The sequence below is a fragment of the Myxine glutinosa genome, unplaced genomic scaffold (genome assembly GCF_964187855.1).
Source record: "Myxine glutinosa unplaced genomic scaffold, kmMyxGlut1.1 SCAFFOLD_3134, whole genome shotgun sequence".
Taxonomy (NCBI): Eukaryota; Metazoa; Chordata; class Myxini; order Myxiniformes; family Myxinidae; genus Myxine; species Myxine glutinosa.
In genome coordinates, this window is record NW_027619227.1 from 777 (window position 1) to 26,314 (window position 25,538).

The 25,538-nt window shown below is 42.8% G+C and overlaps 1 protein-coding gene across 1 annotated transcript; it reads left to right on the top strand.

The window, feature by feature from the left end:
- Positions 1 to 283: 283 nt before the first annotated feature.
- LOC137422481 (homeobox protein Nkx-3.2-like) lies at positions 284 to 2,915 on the top strand. The gene is made up of 2 exons (XM_068109226.2): positions 284 to 929; positions 1,408 to 2,915. Exons 1-2 carry the CDS (start codon positions 563 to 565, stop codon positions 1,923 to 1,925), a joined length of 885 nt encoding a protein of 294 aa, XP_067965327.2. The 5' UTR covers positions 284 to 562; the 3' UTR covers positions 1,926 to 2,915.
- Positions 2,916 to 25,538: the final 22,623 nt, after the last annotated feature.

Here is a 25,538-nt window from a genome sequence, read left to right on the forward strand (position 1 = left end):
AAACTAAACTCCACTGCAGCGCGGAGAGATTCCTAACGAACCGTTCATTCGCTGAGCCATAAATAACGCTCTCTTGGTATTCCTTTTTGCATTTGCTAAGGCGCTTCAATAACACTTTTCAAATCAACGGGCACTTCATGTCTATTTGTGGCGGGAGGGGTAAGGAGGAAGGAGAGAGGGGGGGAGAGTACGGAGCGACCGGCAATCTCATCCTGACGTCGACCAATGGCAGGGCGGCGCGCATCGGGCGCGGCACAAAACACGCGGCGCGCCCAGCCGGGCCGGCCCTGGATCTCGGCCACCAGCGGGCGCTCAGCTGCGGCCCACCTGCCGGCGCGGTCCACCCACGGGGCGTCTAGCACGAGACGGAGAAAAGCGTTCGACAGGTCGAGGGAGATCGGCCGGTTGGTGCTTTGAGACGATTCAACCTCTGTCTCTCTCTCTCTCTCTCTCTCTGAGCGCAAATGTGGCTCAGAAAAGGCATTTAAAAAGGAACATAGTGTTTACTGGATAACTAGACCTATGACCGTGGAAACTGTGAGGTGGATTACATGATCTCACGATGTCTGCCAAGATGTCTCATCAAGGAAACACGCCGTTCTCCATACAAGACATTCTTGCTCACAAAGAGGGATTCGGTCATGGAACTCGTGCCGACCGGTTCGGGGTCATCACCCCGGGGTGGCAGAACCTGCACGAAGCTCCGACGAGAATCGCTTCTCCCTGTACCGTCCACCTTTCGGCTTCTTTCAGGAAGAGAGCCTCGTCCTCTTGCTGTGCCGCACAGCCCAGCCCGGAACCGCCGATGGACGCCCGTGCTCGTGGATCCGATCGTGACACTGCACGGCCAAAAAACTCGCGCGACTGGAGCGACGTGACCCTCGGAGGTGCAAGGCCACGCACGGTGGAAAGTGAGGGCGCTGAGAGCGGTACGTAAACAATAAGTGTCCACACGCAAACAAAATAACAAAATAATGCCGAGTTTCATCATACACTACGTGCTCTGTACAGAAGACAATTTATGGTCAAACTCTTTCATAGCCGAAGCCATAATATAGTGTATTATGCGCAGGGGATACATTACCTGCTTTGAGTGAACATGAGTGTCATTGACACTTCATTTACAGAAATGACGTTCCGACTTTTTCTGTACTTTGAATAATTCATATTTATTGCCTTAAATATACCCAGTTGTGCGCTATGAGATATACATCTATATATATATATATATATGTATGTATATATATATATATATATATATATATATATATATATATATATATATATATATATATATATATATATATATATATATATATATATATATATATATATATATATATATATGGCAGTTGCGTAATCATTTAAACATCATAACTGTCCATTCCTGTGTGGCCTTGGCTGCAGAAAGCGAGCGGTCGTTCCCGGCGGTCGATGAGCGCTTGAGTCCTACCGAGCCTCTCCCGTCTGATGCGGGACCCGGCGTTGATCTTCCCGAGAGCAAGACACGCAAGAAGCGCTCTCGCGCCGCCTTCTCTCATGCACAGGTGTTCGAGCTGGAGCGTCGATTCAACCAGCAACGGTACCTCTCCGGACCAGAGCGCGCAGACCTCGCGTCTGCTCTCAAACTGACCGAGACTCAGGTGAAGATTTGGTTCCAAAATCGGCGATACAAAACCAAACGGAGACAGATGGGCCTGGGTTCATCTCCAGGCCCGGAGACTCACGGCGCCGCCGGTAGCGCCAGGAAAGTCGCCGTTAAAGTGCTCGTGCGTGACGATCAAAGACAGTACCGAGCGGAAGACCTCCTCTTCACGCCATCGTTCGCCCTCTACCAGGCTTTCCGCTACTACCCGTCGGTACCATATGGCATGCAGACTGCCTGGCCCACCACGCTACCGATCTGCCGCGGAGCTTCGCCATGACAATCCACGGTCTAGAGAGGAGACACATGGAGTTAGACCGTGAGCTCATGAAGATCCACGACCTGGAGATGAGACACATGGAGTTAGACCATGAGCTCATGAAGATCCGCGACCTGGAGAGGAGACACATGGAGTTAGACCATGAGCTCACGAAGATCCGCGACCTGGAGATGAGACACATGGAGTTAGACCGTGAGCTCATGAAGATCCACGACCTGGAGATGAGGAACATGGAGTTAGACCATGACCTCATGAAGATCCACGACCTGGAGAGGAGACACATGGGGTCTGACCGTCTGACCATGAGCTCATGAAGATCCACGACCTGGAGATGAGACACATGGAGTTAGACTGTGAGCTCATGAAGATCCACGACCTGGAGATGAGACACATGGAGTTAGACCGTGAGCTCATGAAGATCCACGACCTGGAGATGAGACACATGGGGTCTGACCGTGAGCTCATGTTCTCGCGTTTACGCAGATCGAGGGGTCTATTTATTATGTTCGTGAAATTCCGACCATTTTAAAATATATGACATTCTTGGGACTTTAGAATTATCCTAAAATAAAGAAAATCATGTGATGTGATAACGATTCAGCCAATTCCTAAATCGCATGAACTATACTTTTGACATCACTGTTCCAATACTATAATATCAGAATGATATACAAGGGTTATTATTTATAATCGCCATAATTCATTCTTTATATCTAAATCTAACGTTGCCATATGAGGCACAAAGTGGAAACCTATAATGTATAGGGATCGTTAATTGTATAAATTCCCTTTTCTAATGACGAAAATTGCAGCTTATATAATAACATATAATTCCATGTGAATGCGGTGCCCGCTCGTGTGTTATATACATGTATACCGGGAAACGCATTTGTTATTAAATTATTTTTCACTCCAACGTCAACATGTTTTTATTATTTACCAATTTCAAAACTTTGTCTCAACGCAAATAAATGTTATGCACCTGTTGTATATGGTATGTTACGACCTCTTCTCTTCCACATGGGATGGAAGGTTTCATGACCGCGAAGGAGCAAATGTATGATTTGTCAATTTTCACTTTGTCACGTTTGATCGATGTTGTACTTAGTTCGGCACAACGAGATTTCGTATGAAGTGTAATGCGCTATCAAAATAATGTATTCATTATTATTATGTAACTATAAACTCATTTTAAGCTTTAACGTAAATTATCGGATGGTTTGTACACTGAGTATATACTTCTACAGCAAGCTCTACATGAGTTGCTGGCAATGTCAGCAATGTTTGACAAATTCACCCCGATCTTATTAATTTATATAATTATAGATTTTTACAGTGAGATTTTTTTTTTACTCCATTGGTTATTTTAAAAACTATCCCAAAAAATAGCTTTTCCAGAAACAGATTTTCTGAAAATAATTGTATTTCATGCAAGGTCTATATATATATATATATATATATATAAATTTATTTATGTCATGTCATGAGGTATATATGCTTCTATATATTACTATATATATATATATTACTATATATATATATATATATATATAATTTATTTATGTCATGAGGTATATATGCTTCTATATATTACTATATATCTATATATTACTATATATCTATATATATATATATATATATATATATATATATATATATATATATATATATATATATATCTATATATATATATATATATATATATATATATATATATATATATATATATATACTATATATATATATATATATATATATATAATTATATATATATATATATATATATATATATATATAATTATATATATATATATATATATATATATAATTATATATATATATATATATATATATAATTATATATATATATATATATATATAATTATATATATATATATAATTATATATATATATATATATGTATATATATATATATATATATATATATATATATATATATATACACGATAGTATATACAGTATACCAAGTAAGTATAATATAGAGATACAAAATTGTATTTTTCTTCATGACCATTGTGCAAAAATAATAATTTACACGAGATCATAAAGTTGATAGCTAGGGTGATTATTATTTTTGTACTTTGGTCCAAATGGTTGCGATGCTGGGGCCAAGCAGTCACTGCTCATGCCGTAAATCTCCTGGTGATTGAAAGCTGATAATAAATGTTCTTTGTCGGTTCCTTTGTGTGGGGTGTGCGAGGGAGATTTATGGTTTTTCAAATAAATTATTACTCGTTTGCTATAACAAAGTTTTTGTTTTGTGATATTAATATGCCCCCTCAGCCCCATTTCCACTTCTAATCTTTAATATTATGATATATGGGGAGTTCTAATTGGTATAATCGTCAAATAGACACCAGCGTTTATATTTCTTTTTCAGGTTTTTTTTTTCAGCAGAAACTGACTTTTCCAACTCTGAATGCAACACGAATCTGATGTCATGTACATATGTAAACCAACACATCACCTCCAAACTAAGATAGCCTTCATGAGGTACTCAAGATTTTAAAGACAGATTAAATAGTCACAAGTAAATGAATGCAGAGCCTCTGACCCAGGTTTCACCCTGCTTAGGGCTCGTCAGGACTGCATACAGCAAAATTGGTTACCTGGTACCACGCTACGTTCATTCAAATAAAAATTGAATCCCCGAACTTGGTGACATCGTCACACACAAACCGAGTCCCAAAACAAAAAATGCTGCACACACCAGGTCACATTCAGGATCCCAAGAGTAATTTTTTGTTTAATTTAATCTCGCCTGATCGCATCCTCACTTCCTAGCTGGTGATAAGCAAAGGGAGATTATGTGTTTGTGTGGTCGACGACAGTTGTTGCGCTAACAAATCCTGCAGCATTTACTGTCTATTCCTCGCTACATCAACAAGTTAGGGGGTTCAACGTGTGTGTGTGTGTGTGTGTGTGTGTGTGTGTGTGTGTGTGTGTGTGTGTGTGTGTGTGTGTGTGTGTATATATATATATACCAAAATCTTGTATTTTTGTTCAAATATGCACATCCCAAAATTGACTGCTGAAATAGAGTCTATACCACGTGATAAATCCAAATGCATTAATTAAGCAAACTAATTTAACACTACAATATAAGTATATCGAGGTATTGTCAACGATATCGTTGTAATAATGCAGGAAGTGTTGAGTTTTGTAATCCGGTTGATTTTGCCTGAGTTACTGGAGTCGCATTTATGAGGAGCTGACAATGTCCGTCTCAACATTGATCTTCAAACGCACCATAATTGTATAGCCAGCAGCAGTACAGTGAGTAAAGAGATTACGTATATATATGTACACTTTAAATACACTTACGATTTTATAGTCCTTAATGGAGGGAAAGTCACCGACCATAAATCATCCCATTTAAGCTCAAAGCCGGAGGTATGGGGGACTTTTACGATCACGTGTGGTGCGGTACTCCGACACAAAGCAGATCGTAGGTCGAAATAGGTCCTCGATATACGGTGTGGTCCGTGTTTCCCTCAGTCGGGACTGCACAAGCAAAAGAGTTGAGTGTAGGGTGAGGAAGGGAGGAGTGTGGGGGTGGTGGACAGGTAATAAAGGTGATAAAAAGGCGCAGGTGTTTGTACGTTCAAAGGGTGTCGTTTCTTGAAGTTTGTTTTATCTAAGCACAAGCTGTGCAGATAAGTGATTTGTACAGATTGTTTTGTAAGCGAATAGACGTATAAAGCATGATTACGTTCATTTGATCGTTTTAGAAAATGCTTGTAAAACCTTACAACGTTTATTGAGTTTATAAAATGGCCTGTTTGATAAAGTGTTTAATCAATCGACTCATGGGATTGCCGAATAAAGAATGGTGGAGGGCGCTTGTACCATATAATAAAGGAGAGCGTATAGTAACTATGCAACAGGTGGACATTGGACATATGCGGCGGTTGGTACAGATTAGATGGATAGTCTCATGAAATAGTGGGATATACGAGAAGCATTCAAACTTTTCTGCAGACTTCATAATCACAACAGTCCAAGAGATGTCAAAAATGTGTGTATAGATATATATGTATATATGTGTATAAATATAAATAAATAATAATTATATATATATAAATAATATATATATATATATATATATATATACTGTATTATATATATATATATATATATATATATATATATAAATATATGTTTGAGGAGTCCTTCGTTCAACGACGTGGATGAACGCGGTAACGTTACGGTGACGACACCATGAGTACAACCCATGAAGGGCTTCTCGTAGTTGCAAATATAGATGTGAAAGTCAAATACAGTCACCAAGTAGATGAAAAGCGAAGTTACCGACTAGTTTTGACCCTCATTGGGGGCAACACATCTTTGCTTCATACGCTTGAGTCTTTTAAGCCTCTTTTGGCTTTCTAAACGAGTGAAGGATAGATCGATATACAGTATATATATATATATATATATATATATATATATATATATATATATATATATACTAGCTTGGCTCGGCTCGCTGCGCTCGCCTCACCATGCGTCGTTACAGAGGAACAGGCTTGTTTTAACTGAGGATAATGACTGTACGTGAGTTGCTGTGTTGTCATGGTTTACACTAATCATAATACAAACAATTATTTAGCACAAATTTATTTGTAGTGTTTGTGATATTACATTTTATAAGCAATTTAGTTTGAAAAAATAAAAACAATTCAAAAAAGAACCCCTCAGCACATACATACGGGTAGGTGCAGACTGGAAGTTTGGAACGATTACAACTCACCACCAGGTAATTCAAAACACCTCACCACCACATAATTAAAAACACCTCACCACTACGTAATTCAAAAAACCTCACCACCATGTAATTAAAAACACCTCACCACCACATAATTAAAAACACCTCACCACTACGTAATTAAAAACAACTCACCACCACGAAATTCAAAAAACCTCACCACCATGTAATTAAAAACACCTCACCACCATGTAAATAAAAACACCTCACCACCACGTAATTCAAAACACCTCACCACCACATAATTCAAAACACCTCACCACCACGTAATTCAAAACACCTCACCACCACGTAATTCAAATCACCTCACCACCACGCAATTCAAATCACCTCACCACCACGCAATTCAAATCACCTCACCACAACGTAATTGAAAACACGTCAGCACCACGTGATTAAAAACACCTCACCACCACATAATTAAAAACACCTCACCAACACGTAATTCAAAACACCTCACCACCACATAATTCAAAACACCTCACCACCACGTAATTCAAAACACACCACCACGTAATTCAAATTACCTCACCACCACGTAATTCAAATCACCTCACCACAACGTAATTGAAAACACGTCAGCACCACGTGATTAAAAACACCTCACCACCACATAATTAAAAACACCTCACCAACACGTAATTCAAATCACCTCACCACAACATAATTGAAAACACGTCAGCACCATGTAATTAAAAACACCTCACCACCACATAATTAAAAACACCTCACCAACACGTTATTAAAAACACTTCACAACCACGGAAACAAAAGTTTGAGGGAGTAGTTCTGTGACAACACAGACACTGCCCAGATATGTAGACATATAGATGGATGACTGTACCTGAGTTGCTGATTTGTCATGGTTTACACCAATCATAATACAAACAATTCTTTTGCACAAATGTATTAGTAATATATGTGATGATACATTTCATTAAAAAAATTGAAGTTGAAGATTTAAGTTGAAAAAAAATAAAATTCAAAAAAATTTTCAAAAAAGAAAAAAAAAAATCTAAAATTTTCAAAAAAAAATACCCTTAGGACATAGACACGGGAGAGGTAGGTGCATACCAGAAGTTTGGTACGATTTCACTAAAGTTTAAGGGAGTAGTTCAGTGACACAATACAAGACAGACAGACTGCACAGATATAAATATAGATATAGATATGGAGTACGAAGTACTACTGTACATGACATGTACTCTTATTCTGATGTGCCAATGTAAAGTATCGGTTATGTAAAGTGTCGGTTATGTAAAGTGTCGGTTATGTAAAGTGTCGGTTATGTAAAGTGTCGGTTATGTAAAGTGTCGGTTATGTAAAGTGTCGGTTATGTAAAGTGTCGGTTATGCAAAGTGTCGGTTATGCAAAGTGTCGGTTATGTAAAGTGTCGGTTATGTAAAGTGTCGGTTATGTAAAGTGTCGGTTATGTAAAGTGTCGGTTATGTAAAGTGTCGGTTATGTAAAGTGTCGGTTATGTAAAGTGTCGGTTATGTAAAGTGTCGGTTATGTAAAGTGTCGGTTATGTAAAGTGTCGGTTATGTAAAGTGTCGGTTATGTAAAGTGTCGGTTATGTCGAAGCCGTATCTTAACAAGGGTTATACTGGGTGGTTTGCCATCCCTCTCCAAGCAGTAGATCGGGTATGAATTTGTAATACTAGGGCATGCCCGTACTATATATAAGCTAGGACGTGCCCGTACGTGGGTGCCCGTTCCTTGCCAAAAAAAAAAAAAAAAAAAATTTGTGTAGGGGTGTGTGTGTGTAAACATCCTAGGGCGTGCCCGTACGTGGGTGCAAAAAAACATGCGTGCAAACAACAACAACAAAAAAAAACTTTGAAACCACGTGGCAGTAACGACCACAGAACCCCCCCCCCCTCTATTTACATGAATGGTTTGGTCCATTCGCAACGACCACAGAACCCCCCCCCCTCTATTTACATGCAATGGTTTGGTCCATTCGCAACGCCAAAGCGAACGGCGAACGGCTAAATCGCCATAGCTCGGTAAGTACTTGTCCGATTAATTTCAAACCTTGAAAAGGCACATCCTCGGGTCCCCAGCAATATACCTGGCAAGTTTAAAGTATATCGGACCCGTGGTTGTCGAGAAACAGCGGTCACAGACAAACATACAAACACACATACACACATACACACATACACACATACACACATACACACATACACACATACACACAGAGATTAATGGAATTATAGATAGATGTCCAGGGTGCCAGTGATAGCTCGCCTACTCTTCAAGAAGGATATGTTGGGATCTTTAACATCAACCAACTAATATCGGCAGAAGGGACGCCAGTTTATCGTCCATCCGAGAGACGGCACACATTGAATCATCCTGCCTGTGAAACACCGGAATGGCAGTTTATAGCTGAGCCGAGATTCAAACGCAGGCTTGACAGCTTAGAGGTGAGTGTGGGTACATCTAGGGTCTCGGGCTCCAGGCCAGTGTGTGTGTGTGTGTGTGTGTGTGTGTGTGTGTGTGTGTGTGTGTGTGTGTGTGTGTGTGTGTGTGTGTGTGTGTGTGTGTGTGTGTGTGTGTGTGTGTGTGTGTGTGTGTGTGTGTGTGTGTGTGTGTGTGTGTGTGGATAGATATATATTACTACTGTTTATATATACTGTACTTGTATATTGAAAAATAAATAAAATGTCGTTTCTTGGATAATCATGAGCATCTCGTTCTGAATGCCCCTCATATGAGGTGATTCTGCCTCGGCCTACCCCAAGTACCTCCATTGCAGCACAAATCCATTTTGATTTTTATCACCACACAAAGACTTTTTAAAACTTTGACCTGTTTGCAAATGGTTGGAAGGTCATCATGTCGAAACCAAATTGTAAATTTAACTACTGCCATTATCAAGTAATAATTTATACAACGAAATGAGTATTGAGCCGATCAATCAGTATGGAGTATCACTGCGGCTGCTCTGACATCGCAGCAGGTTTGGGGCATTGTGGGGAGCGAGATTGCACTATATGCCTAAAAGGTCGTCCAAGGCAGTGATAGATGCATTCATTTGGTTGGGAAGGTTTTGATAAGTTATGATAAGGAGGTGACTAAATTACCATGTTGGTACTTGGCATGCAATGTTGGTTCATTCTTGTTCTCTCATATGGATTGTTGTATTGTAAATTATAATACAGGAATTCTTTTAACGTTACTCATTAGTCAGTAGTTGTTAGTCATGAGTGCCGACGAGACATTATGTCATAGCTGAACACTTGCTCTGCAAATACATCGTATATAAAACCTTCCTCCAGCTTTTAAACAATGCTAATACTTATACAGTATATATATATATATATATATATATATATATACAGTCACGTGAAAAATAAAATACACCCCATGTAAAGTTTCGACTTTTTCAACATATTTCAACATACAGCTATTTGATCTTCATTTCAACAATATTGAAAGATAAAGGTGATATAATATAACAAATATCATGAAACATTTACATTTGGTAGTCCATTGTATAATATAAATAAACATAAATACAAATTTCGATGTGGAAAATGTTAGTACACCCTTGGCTCTAATAGGTGGTATTGCCCCCTTTGGCAGAAACAAACTCAAGTAGGCGGTTCTCATAACTGTCTACCAGTCTCTGACATCGACTGGGAGAAATTTTTGCCCACTCCTCCATGCAGAATTCTTTCAGCTGTGCGATGTTTGAGGGGTTTCTTGCATGCACAGCTCGTTTCAAATCCCCCCCACAACATCTCGATGGGATTTAGATCTGCGCTTTGACTTGGCCATTCCAGAACCCTCCAATTCTTTCTTTTCAGCCATTCCTTGGTGGATTTACTGGTATGTTTATGGTCATTGTCATATTGCAAGGTCCATCTTCGGTTGAGCTTCAACTCTCTGACAGATGGCCTCATATTATCCTCAAGCACCCTCTGGTACAATGAAGAATTCATTGTGGATTATATGATGGTGAGCTGCCCATGCCTTGATGCAGCAAAGCTGCCCCAAACCATAATATTTCCACCACCATGCTTTACAGTTGGTATCAGGTTCTTGTGGTCAAATGCTGTCTTTGGTTTTCACCAAACATGTCTTCTGGTACTGTGGCCAAATAGCTCTACTTTTGACTCATCTGTCCAGAGCACATTGTTTCAGAAGTGCTGGTCTTTGCCTCAGTGTTCATTGGCAAACTTTAGTCTTGCCCTAATGTTCTTTCTGGACAGCAAAGGTTTCCTCCTGGCACACCTCCCATGGAGATCAAATTTGTGCAGCCTCTTTCTAATGGTAGACTCGTGCACTTTGACATCAACAGAGGCAAGAGCTGCCTGTAGGTCACGTGATGACATTGTGGGGTTCTTAGAGACGTCTTTCAGCATCATGCGGTCTGCTCTTGGGCTGAACTTGCTGGGTCGGCCTGGCCTGAACAAGTTGGCAGTTGTTTGGAATCTTCTCCACTTGTAGTTGATCTTCCGGACAGTCGAATGATTGATTTCAAATTGTTTGGAGATATTTTTAAATCACTTCCCAGACTCGTAGGCATCTATAACCTTCTTTCTGAAAGCCTCAGAGAGCTCTTTTGATCTAGGCATCGTGACGCCACACACTTCAACAACAAAGAGCAAACCAAACGAAATGTCTGAGGTTTAAATAAGACAGGTTCCTCCAAAATCCTCTCTAACGATGTTCTAATCATTTGCACCTGACCTGGTTACACCTGATTCTAATTTTAGGTATTTGAAGTAGTGATAAATGTAGGGGTGTACTTACTTTTTCCACATGCGAAATTTGCATTTATGTTTATTTAAATTATACAATGGATTACAAAATGTAAATGTTTCATGATATTTGTTATATTATATCACCTTTATCTATCAATATTGCTGAAATGAAGATGAAATAGCTGTATTTTGAAATATGTTGAAAAAGTCAAAACTTTACATGGGGTGTACTTACTTTTTCACGTGACTGTATGTATATATATATATATATATATACACACTGTATAAGTATATACATATATATATATATATATATATATATATATATATATATATATATATATACATATATATATATATATATATATATACATATATATATATATATATACATATATATATATTGTAACGAATTTGAGAAAGTGTAAAGAATGTGATAATTATGGTTTTGTTGTGTGGAAATGTCACCCCCTGTAATGTAAATAAAGGTCGAAGCTCGTCCTCTTAGTTAATTCCATAAACCTACACGCAGGGCACCATATATCCTTTTAAATAGTTATTCCCTTATTCTATGTAGTTTAAGGCTGTGTTTCCCAATAGTTTGACTCTTCATTGCACCGAATTAAATAAGGGTAGGTCCCATCTGCAAAGTGTCAGGTTTGGATGGTTTTTGCCGCAAATGGACTCCATTGAGCACGCGGTCGGTACGGAGACGAAAGGCGGGTCTCCACCTCGTCATAGAGGGGAGGAGTGAGCCAGCCCCGAACAACCAACCAAGTATAAGGGGTTTGGCTTGAGAGGGCGGAGAGAGAACAATCTGGGAGGTTCGCAAAGGTTCAAGGGTGGGGCTTATATAACCCGTGGGAGACAACCCCCACCAGAGATGAGCAGATGAGTCCAAGCAGCCGTGATACGTGCCGCGCTGCAGGAAATACGGACTGAGGCAACGTAAGGAGCGCGCGACGTAGCAGTGCATAAAGAGGAACTTCGCCCGCGCAGTTTGAAACCGCGGGAGTTCGCATGACCGCGGCTCGGCTTTTTGACGGCGGTGCCTTCCGCCCCGACAGTGCCCAGTCCCCGCTGAACCTTCCTTGCCTCTCAAAGCCACCCACCCCAAGCCATTCATTCCTGCCTGCATTTCCCCGTGTAAGTGTGAATGTTTGTCTGTCGTACACGTTGTCCTGGGGTTTATTAATTAAGACTGTTAATAGGTAACCTAATGATTTCACTGTGTCTCCTGCTCCTTCCATTTCCCTGTATATAACCTTGACTGCTCTTTTTGCTTTGGCTTGTGTAAATAATTAATAAATCCTGTTATTCCTCCGTACTTCTTCTTCTTCTTCATTCTCGTTCGGTCACTTTAGTGGTTTCAATATTGAGTGTACGTGGCACGATTCGGCCAACATTCAGGATCAGGTTTAGTGAAGGCTAATGACTCGAACTTCAGGTTGCTAAAAACCGCTCGGCAACTAGACCATCCAAACCAGGGTTCGAGCGGTACTTGTCTCTCTAGTCTGCGGAGGGACGGATAAAGGTATTCGGGATAAACCCTGGACCCATAACCCTGATCCGTTCCATCCCGCGGGATAGCGTTACAAGTGCCAGGAGCGGAGACAGTCAGCTTAACAAGACAAGGGACTAACCACCCCTTGCTAAGGGGGAAAAGCCGTACTCCGTAACCGTAACAATATATATATATATATATATATATATATATATATATATATATATATATATATATATATTGTTGCGGATTCGGGGTACGGCATTCCCGTTACAAAGGGGGGGGGGGTAGTCCCCTTGTCTTTTAAGCAGGCCGTCTCCCATCCTGGAAATTATGACGTCTTACTTCCGGTCGGTAGTAGCCAGGGTCATTGGTCAATGCAGTCCGAAATACCTGCTTACTAGTACCGACCGTAAGCGAGGAGATAACTCCCACCCGGGCAGTAGCGTTAATGGATACGCCGAGCGAAGCGAGCTGCGACTCGGGACGTTAACAAAAAGACTAACCCAATTCTGAGCGGTTCTAATCGTGCCACCGGTACTCAATGGGGAAATCACGAAGACGATCGGATGAGAGGAAACCAAAGTAAAGGGAGAACAAAGATTTATTACTACACTGTACAATAAAAGAGGAAACGAAAGAAGGGCATATACAAGAAGAGGAAAAAGCAGACACAGGGCAACCTTAACTATACAGTCTTAACTTCGCAAACCCCGGACAAACAGACAGACTTACACGGGAGGGTAGTGGTAGGAGGAGAAGGGTCCAGGCAGATGGTAGGGGAGGAAGGTCCGGCAGATGGTAGGGCGTTGAGGTCCGGCTCCGGTCCACTTGAGTACGGCTCCGGGTGTTGACTCATACCGTGGCGAGAACCCGGACAGCAGCAAGCGCGTACCGTTGGCACGCGCGGTCGGACCTTATACGTGGGGGAGGGGGGGGGGGGTAGTCCTTCGTGAGGCCGTATGCGTGGTTCAATACCATCAATGGCCCCTACGTACAGTTAATAATCAATGATCGCTCCCTCTCACTTCTCCTCCTATCTCTTCTCAACGACCTCTCAACTCCCCTTCAACTCTCTCCTCACTCAACTGTGTAAGGGCGCCGTGCTTGCACTTATATTGGGTGCGTACAAATCAAGCTGCGCTTCATCCAGACATGCCTATCAATGAGCTCACCTCAGCCCTGGTTGACTCGTTGACAGGGCCACGCCTCGCTCTGGGCGCTCCGCCCCCTTCTTCTCCAGCCCGACCGCGTGCGTAATGGCAGCCCGGGCGAGCGATAAGTCGGCTGTGGCAGAGGCGCATACCAATTTGGAGAGTCAAGCTGCAAAATGAACACAATTGAAAAGGACCTATCTTATTTAATTAATGCAACGCAGATTCAACTATTGGGAACACAGCCTTAGCTAAACACAGATTAAGGAAATAACTGAAGAAGTTCCTATGGTGTCCTATGTGTTGCAATATGGCCTAACTATGGGTGCAACCTTTTTAAATGAAGATAATTATTTACAAGAATTATTATTTACAAAGTGAAGGTTCTAAAAACCGTAACACAGCACCCGTCTCTCCTCCAGGCACCTCCCGTGCCGACAAAACTTTAACTTAATGTGACACTTAGGTGTGGTAACCCTCTACTTTTAACCTCACCCTGAGTACGACATTTTTAAAACTACATATGTCCCGCCTGCTGCCTTTGCATTCTACCTAACTGACTCACGCCCACAGAATAACCGAATTGCGGAATTAATTTTCAAACTAAACATTTACGGTGGGGAGCATTATTTACAAAGAACACTACTATTTTGATTACTTACAAAACTACACCGAGGACCTGTCTTTTTGGGAAACAAGAGCAGAACTTTTGAAAAGGAGAAAGGTCATGCCATGCACTGCACTGATACACCATACCACAAGCACCAAATTATAAAACGCACCAAAAGCACCAATAAGCACCATGACACAAAAAGCACCATCCAGTGCACAGTCATATATTTCAGAATAATAAAATGATGCCTTGTGACGTCTTCTCCGCTGGGCCGCTGGTTCTAGTTTACTTGATGCTTGCTGCCTAGTTAAAAATAAAAGGGCACAAACCGCGTCCACTTTTCTTTTAATTACGGCCAGCAGGGGCCAACTAAGGGTGGTCCACCTGCATGGCTTAGGTGCTACCTCAACCGTGGTCCGCAAGCAGATGCCGCTGGCCACAATAGCGGGTCCCCAGCAGAGGTGCCAGGCCCCAAAATGGGGGGCCCATCAAGCGGTGCTCGGCCACAAAAACGTGTGGTCCATAAAGTGGTGTACCGGTCCAGGCAGGCCAGCAGCGAGGGTGCGGGCGCACAACTGCGACACCTGCACACTTTCCCCTTGGCACACAAACACCACGGTCCATGAGTGGGGAAGGAAGACAAAGCAGGGTTAGCGGAGTACAAGGGCGCAAGAGTACACATCAACACAAGGTAATGCAGAGTGAGGTGCGCTGGAGAGCAAGCCGAGAAAGCTCGTCCCTACCGTACGTTCCCCCCCTGTCACCTAACCTACCCTTGCCCCTACCCCGTATTTACACAACTTACAACTTTATCAAATCCGTCGCTATCGTCCTGTCTTCCCCATATCTCCCCTCTATGCCAAATTCGTCATCAATCCCAATTTCTCATCACTCCCACCTAAACCAAATTTATCATCAATCCCTCCTAAGGAGGAAGAGATGGAATAACCACAATGTCACCCCACGTCGAGATGCGTCTTACATACCAAATGCTTGCAAAATATGGTGTGGAGTACTGTCACCTCAGGTGAGTGGATGTAGATGGTGCGAAGAGACTTTCAATCCTAACTACCTTCTAAATGACTTTAACACACTTTACACTACCCGGGGTCTTTCCCCTGCAAAACCATTGGCCATCTTTACTCTATGTGGTTCTAAGAACCGAAGTCCCATTGAACATACTGTGGCGCTCACCAATTTGGGGTCTCACTCCCCCGATTCTACTCCCTGTGCCCTAGCACAATTTCAGGGCTGGGTCATGTGGCTCCCCTAGCAGGTCTACTTACCTGCGCACCTCCGCCACTGCAGTTGCCTCCCGAGCTTACCTGCTCCTCACCTTAACCTACCTGGGGAAGGCCCTCTGGCTCCCTTACCCCACTACCGTCCTCCTGGGCGTCGGGCTACCCGGGTCCGTCCTCCGGATCCTCGGGCCCCATTGAACACTAACTGGCTCCCAGAGCCTACCTGCGGCCTCACCTGGCTGACAGACTAACAGTGGCGGAGTGCCCAACCAACCATTCTCACTAACAGGCCACACGCCCAGCCAATTTCACTCCACTAATGCACCCCTCAAGCAGTACTCTGCTACTCTCACACCACAGATGTCAATATCCAACCACAATTTGCCTACTCCCTCTACCTACTTTTAAACTACCCTCCCCGGGTACTCATGAAGGGGGTCCATCCTTCCCCCACTCACCCTTTCGCATCATACACTCCACTCCACGTATTTCACACTCCCACTCCACACCATTTATTCCAGACCATTTATTCCATCCAACCATTCTCACTTGCCACCATGCAAGTCAATCACTCAATGCACAATCCCACCTTTCACAATACTCTGCTCAAGCACTTTCTACACACACACATCTCTCATGAGCATTGCCTTACAATTCCTCATTTCAACAAGCTCAACACAAAGAACTTCCATACCAATTCCTCATTTCATCACTCTCACTACAACCACACTGCATCATCTAATCTAACTACTCCCTTCTGAAACTCGTGCTCCCCATCTTCCCTTATGCTAAGCACTCCCTCGTCGTTATCATCCCTCTAATCTACTCTGCGTCCCCACTACAGGTATCAATGTCGCTACTTAAATCTAACGTTACCTATGGTCATCTCTAGATTCTACCAATAACCTAACCCTCCCGGGCTAGTTTACACAGCCACCCCATAAACCCTATAGCTCATGTGCCCCCAGATATGATGTGAGGGATGGTAAATCTACCATCCCTCTACACCATATACCATTTGCCATCAATTTCCCTATCACACTATCGCCATCAGTCCACTTCACTCAGAGCCTCTCAGTACGTCGTTACATCATTAAAGCTCGGCTTCACAAAGCCGAGCAATGAATACGGGTGGTTTGTCGCCTGCAGGTTGGGTCCGTCCGGCATTCGGATTCAGGGGAGGAGGTTTTGTCGGGCCAAGGCTCCAAGCACCATCCCTAAGCAGGGCCTTGCGCTCCCAAGCGCGATGGCCCAGCCTTGCCCGGCCGGAACGCCGCCACCTCAAGGGGGCGCGGCTCCGACCCCTTCTCCTCCTCCTCGAACCGGGCCGCCCGCTTTGCCTGGCAAAGCGCGCTACCGACCGTACAGGGCGGAGCCCGTCCCGAATCGTGCACGACGCTCCGAGCAGGAGCAATACGACTACGATAACGGCTGGCTCCCACAGCACACAACGAACACCACGCACCGAGAGCTCGCGTCGGCTATGCGTCGGCCTAACCGCTGCCCCAGTCAACGTCGATGCTTTCCATGCATGCTCACACCACTTGTTCCGTTTCTTATTCACACATCCAGGTGTCTCCATACACTTTGTTATTGCACTTGCTCTCCACTCTCTGGTACACACCACTCGCTGCTCGCACACTCCATCTTCATGCACACCTCCGTTACACACCTCTACTCCGTTACGTCCTCCATAACACTCGTGGGTGTGCACTCTTGCACATACCCACTCAGCGCACACCTACCCACGGGTGTGCAATCCCTTGTTGCACACCCAATCACGCGCTCCACCACCAACTCAGGTGTGCATTCTCGCACATGCTCAACCATTCCAGGTGTGCATTCTTTCTCACTCGTACCACCAACTCACTCTCCGTGTCACAATCACTCCCACTATCACACTCTGTCGTGCATTCCCTCGCTCTCGGTTTCACTTCCATACTCTGTCGTGCACTCCTCCTCGCACTCGGTAACACACTCGCGCTCCGACGCCATTCGTACACGCACGCCATTGCCATTCATAATGCGCACCACAGAGCTTTTACGAGCGCCCGGGTGCCGCCTCGATCCCAACCGCACGAAAATTATTTTCATGCCAAACACTTTCCCGCCAAATCTCTTAGCCCCATATACAGCCCGACTCACCTTGGTGCTTCTTCTTCCTCGCTCCACCACCACCTGCAAACTTTCATTCGGGTTAAGCACGGCATCACGATGCAAATCCAGACTTTGGGCATATTCCATCACTTTCTCCGATTCAATTCCTATTCCTGCCGTCTCTCCAATTTCAATTCCCACTATACCCATTTCATTTTCTTTTTCCTCGACGACCACCTGCTCTAATAAAATTTTCTCTTCTACTTCGGCGGTCGCTGGCTTCCCCATACCCCGGGTCGCGATTTCTACCCCGGTCCACGTGAATGCGATTTGTTCCAACTCACTTTTCCCGCGCTTCTCAAATCGCGTTACCTCATCGCGTACTCCTCCGACCTCTTCGCTCACCCCGCGCCTTATATCCTCCCCCATCTCTCCTATTTCCTTGGTAGATGCCGCCCTCATCTGTGCTACCTTCCCCTTGTGGGTGTCCAATTTGTTTTCTAGCCCAATTTTTACCTCCTCTATCTGCTCCCCCATTCTTTTGATTTCCCGGGCGGATTGATCCCCTATCTCCCTCAATTTGCCTTCCATCTTGTTTTCTAACCCCGCCAACCCATTCGCCAACTTTGACATCAACAGTGGCAAGAGCTACCTGTAGGTCCTGTGATGACATTCTGGGGTTCTTAGAGACTTCTTTCAGCATCTTGCGGTCTGCTCTCGGGCTGAACTTGCTGGGGCGGCCTGGCCTGTACAAGTTGGCAGTTGTGGAGAAAATTCCTAACTTGTCGATAATCTTCAGGACAGTCGAATGATTGATTTCAAATTGTTTGGAGATCTTTTTAAATCCCTTCCCAGACTCGTAGGAATCTATAACCTTCTTTCTGAAGGCCTCAGAGAGCTCTTTTGATATAGGCATGGTGATGCCGCACACTTCAACAACAAAGAGCAAACCAAACTAAATGTCTGAGGTTTAAATAAGACAGGTTCCTCCAAGATCCTCTCTAACGATGTCCTAATCATTTGCACCTGAGCTGGTACACCTGATTCTAATTTTAGGTATTTGAAGTCATGATAAATGTAGGGGTGTACTTCCTTTTTCCACATGCGAAATTTGCATTTATGTTTATCTAAATTATACAATGGACTACAAAATGTAAATGTTTCATGATATTTGTTATATTATATCACCTTTACCTATCAATATTGTTGAAATGAAGATCAAATAGCTGTATGTTGAAATATGTTGAAAAAGTCAAAACTTTCAAATGGGGTGTACTTACTTTTTCACCTGACTGTGTGTGTGTGTGTGTGTGTGTGTGTGTGTGTGTGTGTGTGTGTGTGTGTGTGTGTGTGTGTGTGTGTGTGTGTGTGTGTATATATATATATATATATATATATATATATATATATATATATATATATATATATATATATATATATATATATATTGTCGTGTGGGCGACTCTATTAAGACAGAGCATCCACGGATAGCAATCCAGCTTAATGAGGCGTTTCCAATTAATGGCTGACGATACGCGAGCAGGGGGGTTTGGGGGAGAATGCGGCTTACCTTCACGGTCTACGCAGTCTTCACCTGCAAATTAATAAATCAAACCAAACACGGATGTAAAATGTACAAAAAGAGGTATTTATTAACCTGTACCCGAGAACAATGGACATGACGATAAATAAATAATGCTCCTAAATCGGGATCCCGCACACCTCACTTCACATACAAGCACAGGGGAAGAGGGAATCAAAGAAACCGTTGGGTTTATGGATGCGAGCTTATCTCAGTCTGCTGTCAGGGATCATCTGGCTCAAGCGCGTGCCTGACGCAGCTCCGGTCGGCGGGAAGCCCGGCCTCGCTGCACGGTCCATCCCACGCCACACAGCCCAGGACTTGCATGCAGGCAGCAGGAGAGGATGAACAACAAGGGAGGATGATCGTTGGCTCTCAATCACCAAGGTCCACACGAGAACGAGAAGCAAGGGCAGAAGGGAGGTCCAAGCAGGAAGGCAGCCAAAACGAGTAAGAATGTTGGGTTAGGTAGGGTTAATGTGGGTAGAAAATATCACGGGTATAGACTATACAGGAGACATGCCCCTACTGTTACCTCGGAGACATGCTGAATGGAGAAGGTGGATCAGACTCGGCAACGGTTGCTAGAGTGAGATGTGCATGGAAGAAGTTTCGGGAACTGAGTGGCGTGCTGACGAGGAGGGGAGTGTCTTTGAAGCTGAATGGAAAGGTGTAAGCTGCATGTGTGAGAAGTGTTATGATTTATGGGAGTGAGACATGGGTAATGAACGTAGAGCAGCAACGAAGGCTGGAAAGGGTGGAAATGCGAATGGTTCGGTGGATGTGTGGAGTATCGTCAAGAGAGAGGAAGACAATGATGAATTGCGAAAGATGATGGGAATAGAGCCTGTGATGGATGCTGTGAAGAGGAACAGGTTGAGATGGTTTGGTCATGTGTTGAGGAAGGATGAAAGTGACTGGTTGAGAAGAGTGATGGAAATGAATGTAGAAGGAAGTAGAGGACAGGGAAGACCGAGAAAGACTTGGCTAAAGATGGTGGAAGAAGAAATGCGGGCAAGGGGGTTAACAAGGGGAGATGCAGAAAATAGGGCAAAATAGAGAAGATTGTCATGGGGACCACATGGCTAACCCCAGCTCTTGCAGGGAAAATGGCCTTAAAATGCCTGTTGTATAGACTATACAGGTAGGGATGAGATGGTTGGTGGTCCACCGCCAACTTGAAACCCTGGAGGGAAAAGTGTGTTTAAACAGCCCTGGTAAAGCAGTTGTACAAACCGGCAAAAAGAGGAACAAATGAGGTGGTGGTGTGTGGAAAGCCAGGATTTCAGGAGTTTAACCAGGAGAGCGTTACTGGAAGAATGTGTGCATCCTGCCGGAGCTGCGGAGAGTCAGTCGGAGGGCTGAAAGAGCGAAGAGACCTAGACAGGAGAGGGCATAAAAACTGGACGTGATGTTAGAGCAACAGGCCTTGCGTTACTCCCTCGTCATGGAAGAATATATGTCAAACTCGATGAGTTTTTCCTTTACCACAAATGCACAGAGAGACTAAAGAACTGAGAACACCTGGCAAAGCTCAGGGACGACCTGTTCGCCTAGAGGAAGGCCCGGTGTTGAATCCGTGTATTTTAGAAACAACTTGTTCAGACTGCCTCCGTGAGTGGCAAATGCGGCTAATAATGTCAGCAAAAGCAGATCCAGGGTAGACGACTTCATCAATGGAGGAGGTGCTTCTGTGCTTGCACAAAGGAGTGATTTTCAGGTTGAATTCGTACTTGGAACGTTTGTTTTAATACCTCTTTGGGTAATTTTAATGTTCTCTATGCCAAATCCAAGCTGATGAGTGTGAAGGATTAAGCAATTGTGGTTCGGTGTTCCCAAATGCAAGTTGACGACTGCACAGACATACAATATTTTGATGCATTTTACTCATATCAAGATTTGTTGACCAAATAAGAATAAGAAGACAACTATCAAATATGTGTAGTATGGCCACGTCATAGATAGCGTGTATATCTATTTGAGTTCACTAGTTCTAAGATGAAATCACCCTATAATATGACTCGAAGATTAAACCATCGTGTGACGACAGCAGGGGGCGCTGCATCCTGGAGCACTCCATCATTAGAAGGCGACGGTTTTCGAGTTTGAATTGCGAATGCTATACATTCATGGTATCCTATGGTATTTTGGAGAGTTTAGGCTGACCTTATTATATTAGTATTCTTCATGGTCTACAAACGCCATGGTCGTCCCATATGGCTCAACACACGAGTCCCCAACAGAGGTTCAGATCGAACTTTTCTAAATGTATTTGGTCTTTCTTCATTCACAGTTTGAACAAGGTTATGGAATGAATCATCACAGGATCGATTAACCTCTGTATGATCTCTTCAAGTGAGTTATTATAATAATAAGACTCGGTGAAAGTAGGATGATTAAATGACATGAGGAAGATGAATTGGCATACATTACTCTGATGTAGTATATCCTTCACATGAATGATGTCTCCCATTCACTTTTCTTTCATCTTGCTCTATACTTCATGTGTTTCGACCTAAATATTTGAGTCCTTGATAAAGGACATCAAGAGTGAAGACAAACGTCTGAACAGTGATCAGTAAATCCGTAACCAAACAAATAAGGACATGATGTGGAGAGCATACCTCCGCCAGGCTGAACAGTTTACGGTTTGTATCCCTCTCATACACCAGATCTGGATTCGGACCTGAACCAAAATCGAATCGACTTGTTCTTGTCACCTACCCAACTCATCGACCTAGTTTTGTCATAACTCGTCCACATCTTTTTAAAATATCGTGCTATATAATGTTTTGGTTCCATCCCTCAATGGTAAAGAATCACTTAAACAATTAAAACATTCTCGTATCCGGATCTGAATTCGGATCTTCACCAAAATCTAATCAACCTTGTCGCACACCCAACCTGTCCACCAAGTTTAATCCGAATCCGTACACAACGTTTTTAGATATCGTGCTATATATTGTTTTTGCCCTATCTCTTAATGATGAAAAATCACTTTAAAAACTCTCGGATATAGATCCGGATCCGGATCCGGATACAGATCCAATCTCGTCGCACACCCAACCTGTCCACCAAGTTTAATCCGAATCCGTACACAACGTTTTTAGATATCGTGCTATATATTGTTTTTGCCCTATCTCTTAATGATGAAAAATCACTTTAAAAACTCTCGGATATAGATCCGGATCCGGATCCGGATACAGATCCAATCTCGTCGCACACCCAACCTGTCCACCAAGTTTAGTCCGAATCCGTACACAACGTTTTTAGATATCGTGCTATATATTGTTTTTGCCCTATCTCTTAATGATGAAAAATCACTTTTAAAACTCTCGGATACAGATCCGGATCCGGATCCGGATCCGGATACAGATCCAATCTCGTCGCACACCCAACCTGTCCTCCAAGTTTAGTTCGAATCCGTCCATAACTTTTTGAGTTATCCTGCTCAAAGACAAACAGACAAAGTGTGAATACATAACCTCTGTCCACCTTTGGTACATTTTTCAAAATAGACATTTTTCAATATATAAATATAACTAGCAGGAAAAAGATATCCTTACTATGAGTAATTATATACGGCATTTAAAATTAATATTTAAATATGTTCATTTATTTAACTTATATATTTAGATTTAGATTAACTGAGTTATTTGTTTATATTTAATTTGTATGAGGGAAGGGAAGAGGAATAGGTATGTCAAAAGATAGGCAGCACGAAGGGACGTTAGCGATAAGGCACGAGAGGCATGTCTGCGTTGGTTAGAGCAAGTGCTCAGGAGGGAGGAGAGGGATGTCAAGCAGATTTTTGATGTGGATGCAGTTGGCAGGTGGAGAAAGGGCAGACAACAACTGAGGTGGAAGGAGGTAGTGAAGGGAGAGAAAGAATGCTGAGGATAGAGGGGTGTGGAGAGAAAAAGGTCACATGGCTGACCCCAGAAGAAGGAGGAAACAATAGATTTGTTAAAGTAGTAGTTGTAGTAATTACATTAGTAATTACATTTATAAATAACAAATGCACGTCGCCATTTCTTGGACTATTGTCAGTGTCCCTCTATATAGTAATTTCTGAACACCATTTGTAGGTAATTAAAAAAAAAAATTGTTCAATTACAAAGTTAATATATTAAATGACAAGACATTTGAAATTTGATTAAATTCTTGCAAAATTTTCCAGAAAGCAATATGACATGCAGTGATCTGGCTACCTGTTAAACACCAAACCTATTTAACCTTTGACCTCTTTAAAAGTCTCTCTTTGTATAAAATACAACATCGATGTTTCCTTTCTCCAAAATGATAGTTTGGCTCAGGGAGATCTCTCTGAGACACAATGACAATGACAAAAACCTTGCTGTTAATGTTCGACATACCTGCATATTTGGCTTGTACATTGTTTTTATAGCCTCAAACACAGGACAAGGTAAAGTTTTGTTTGGAAAAGTTTAGCCTAAAGGGTAAAGTTTTGGAAAATGGGACTAAAACACTATAATCAGTATAAATCATGAAATACAGAGTTGTTTCTGCATCTAAAGAATTCCAAAATCAGCATGCATCCGACTACTACGAGGACTACGACCACCACTACTACTACTACTACTACGACGACGACGACAACGACGACCACCACCACCACCACTACTACTACTACTACTACTAGGACGACTACTATTACGACGCCTACGACTACGACTAATACTACGACTACGACTACAACTACGACTACAACTACAACTACAACTACGACTACGACTACGACTACGACGACTACTACTACTACGACTACTACTACTACTACTATTACTACTACTACTACTACTACTACTACTACTACTACTACTACTACGACGACGACGACGACGACGACGACGACTACTACTACTACTACGACGACGACGACGACGACTACTACTACTACTACGACTACGACGACGACAACTACGACTACGACTAATACTACGACTACGACTAATACTACGACGACTACTACTACGACTACAACTACTACGACTACGACTACGGCGACTACTATTACTACGACGACTACTATTACTACGACGACGACTAATACTACGACTACGACTACGGCGACTACAGATCTACGACTACGGCGACTACGACTACTACTACTACTATGACGACTACGACGACGACGACTACTACAACAACTACGACTACTACTACTACGACGACTACTATTACGACGACTACTACTACTACTACGACGACGACTATTACTACGACGACTACGACTACGACTAATACTACGACTACGACTATGACTAATACTACAACTACGACGACTACGACGACTACTACGACTACGACTACGATGACTACTACTACTACGACGACGATGACTACGACGACTACTACGACGACTATTACGACTACTACTACTTCCACCACACTTATTTAGGAGATTTGTTCCAAGAGTTTCACAAAACGGAGGGCTTGGCCTGACATTCAACTGGAGCCGATTTGAACGGGATTTTGTAATCGTGTGCCGGCGATAACTCGCCTACTCTTGGCAAAAGACATCAGGCGATCTTCAGCATCCAGCAGCTTGCTAATGCTAGTAGACAGGACAACCGGCATCTAGTCTGTCTGAAGGACAGCATGGAACACACAGCCATAAAACATATGGAGACACAATGATTGTGATGAAACACCCGCCTGTTATAACACCAATCCGACAGTTTACAGTCAAGCCGGGAATCGAACCTGGGACCTGCAGCGTCACAATTCAGATATAACATGCATTAGACGATCAAAAGAACAAACTTCACGTGTTAACCGATTATTAGTCCTCATATGATTGAGTGAGACTCCTTTTCTACTTCCATATTGGATTTAACCTAGAACATTAAAAAAACATCTTCTCCCAAACCACCGAAGCGATCAACTCAAAA

Excerpts from the sequence above, each read along its gene's own strand:
- LOC137422481 (XM_068109226.2), top strand. The coding sequence starts at position 563 with ATGTCTGCCAAGATGTCTCATCAAGGAAACACGCCGTTCTCCATACAA. Across the intron at positions 930-1,407 it reads AAGTGAGGGCGCTGAGAGCG|AAAGCGAGCGGTCGTTCCCG; the intron begins GTACGTAAACAA and ends CCTTGGCTGCAG.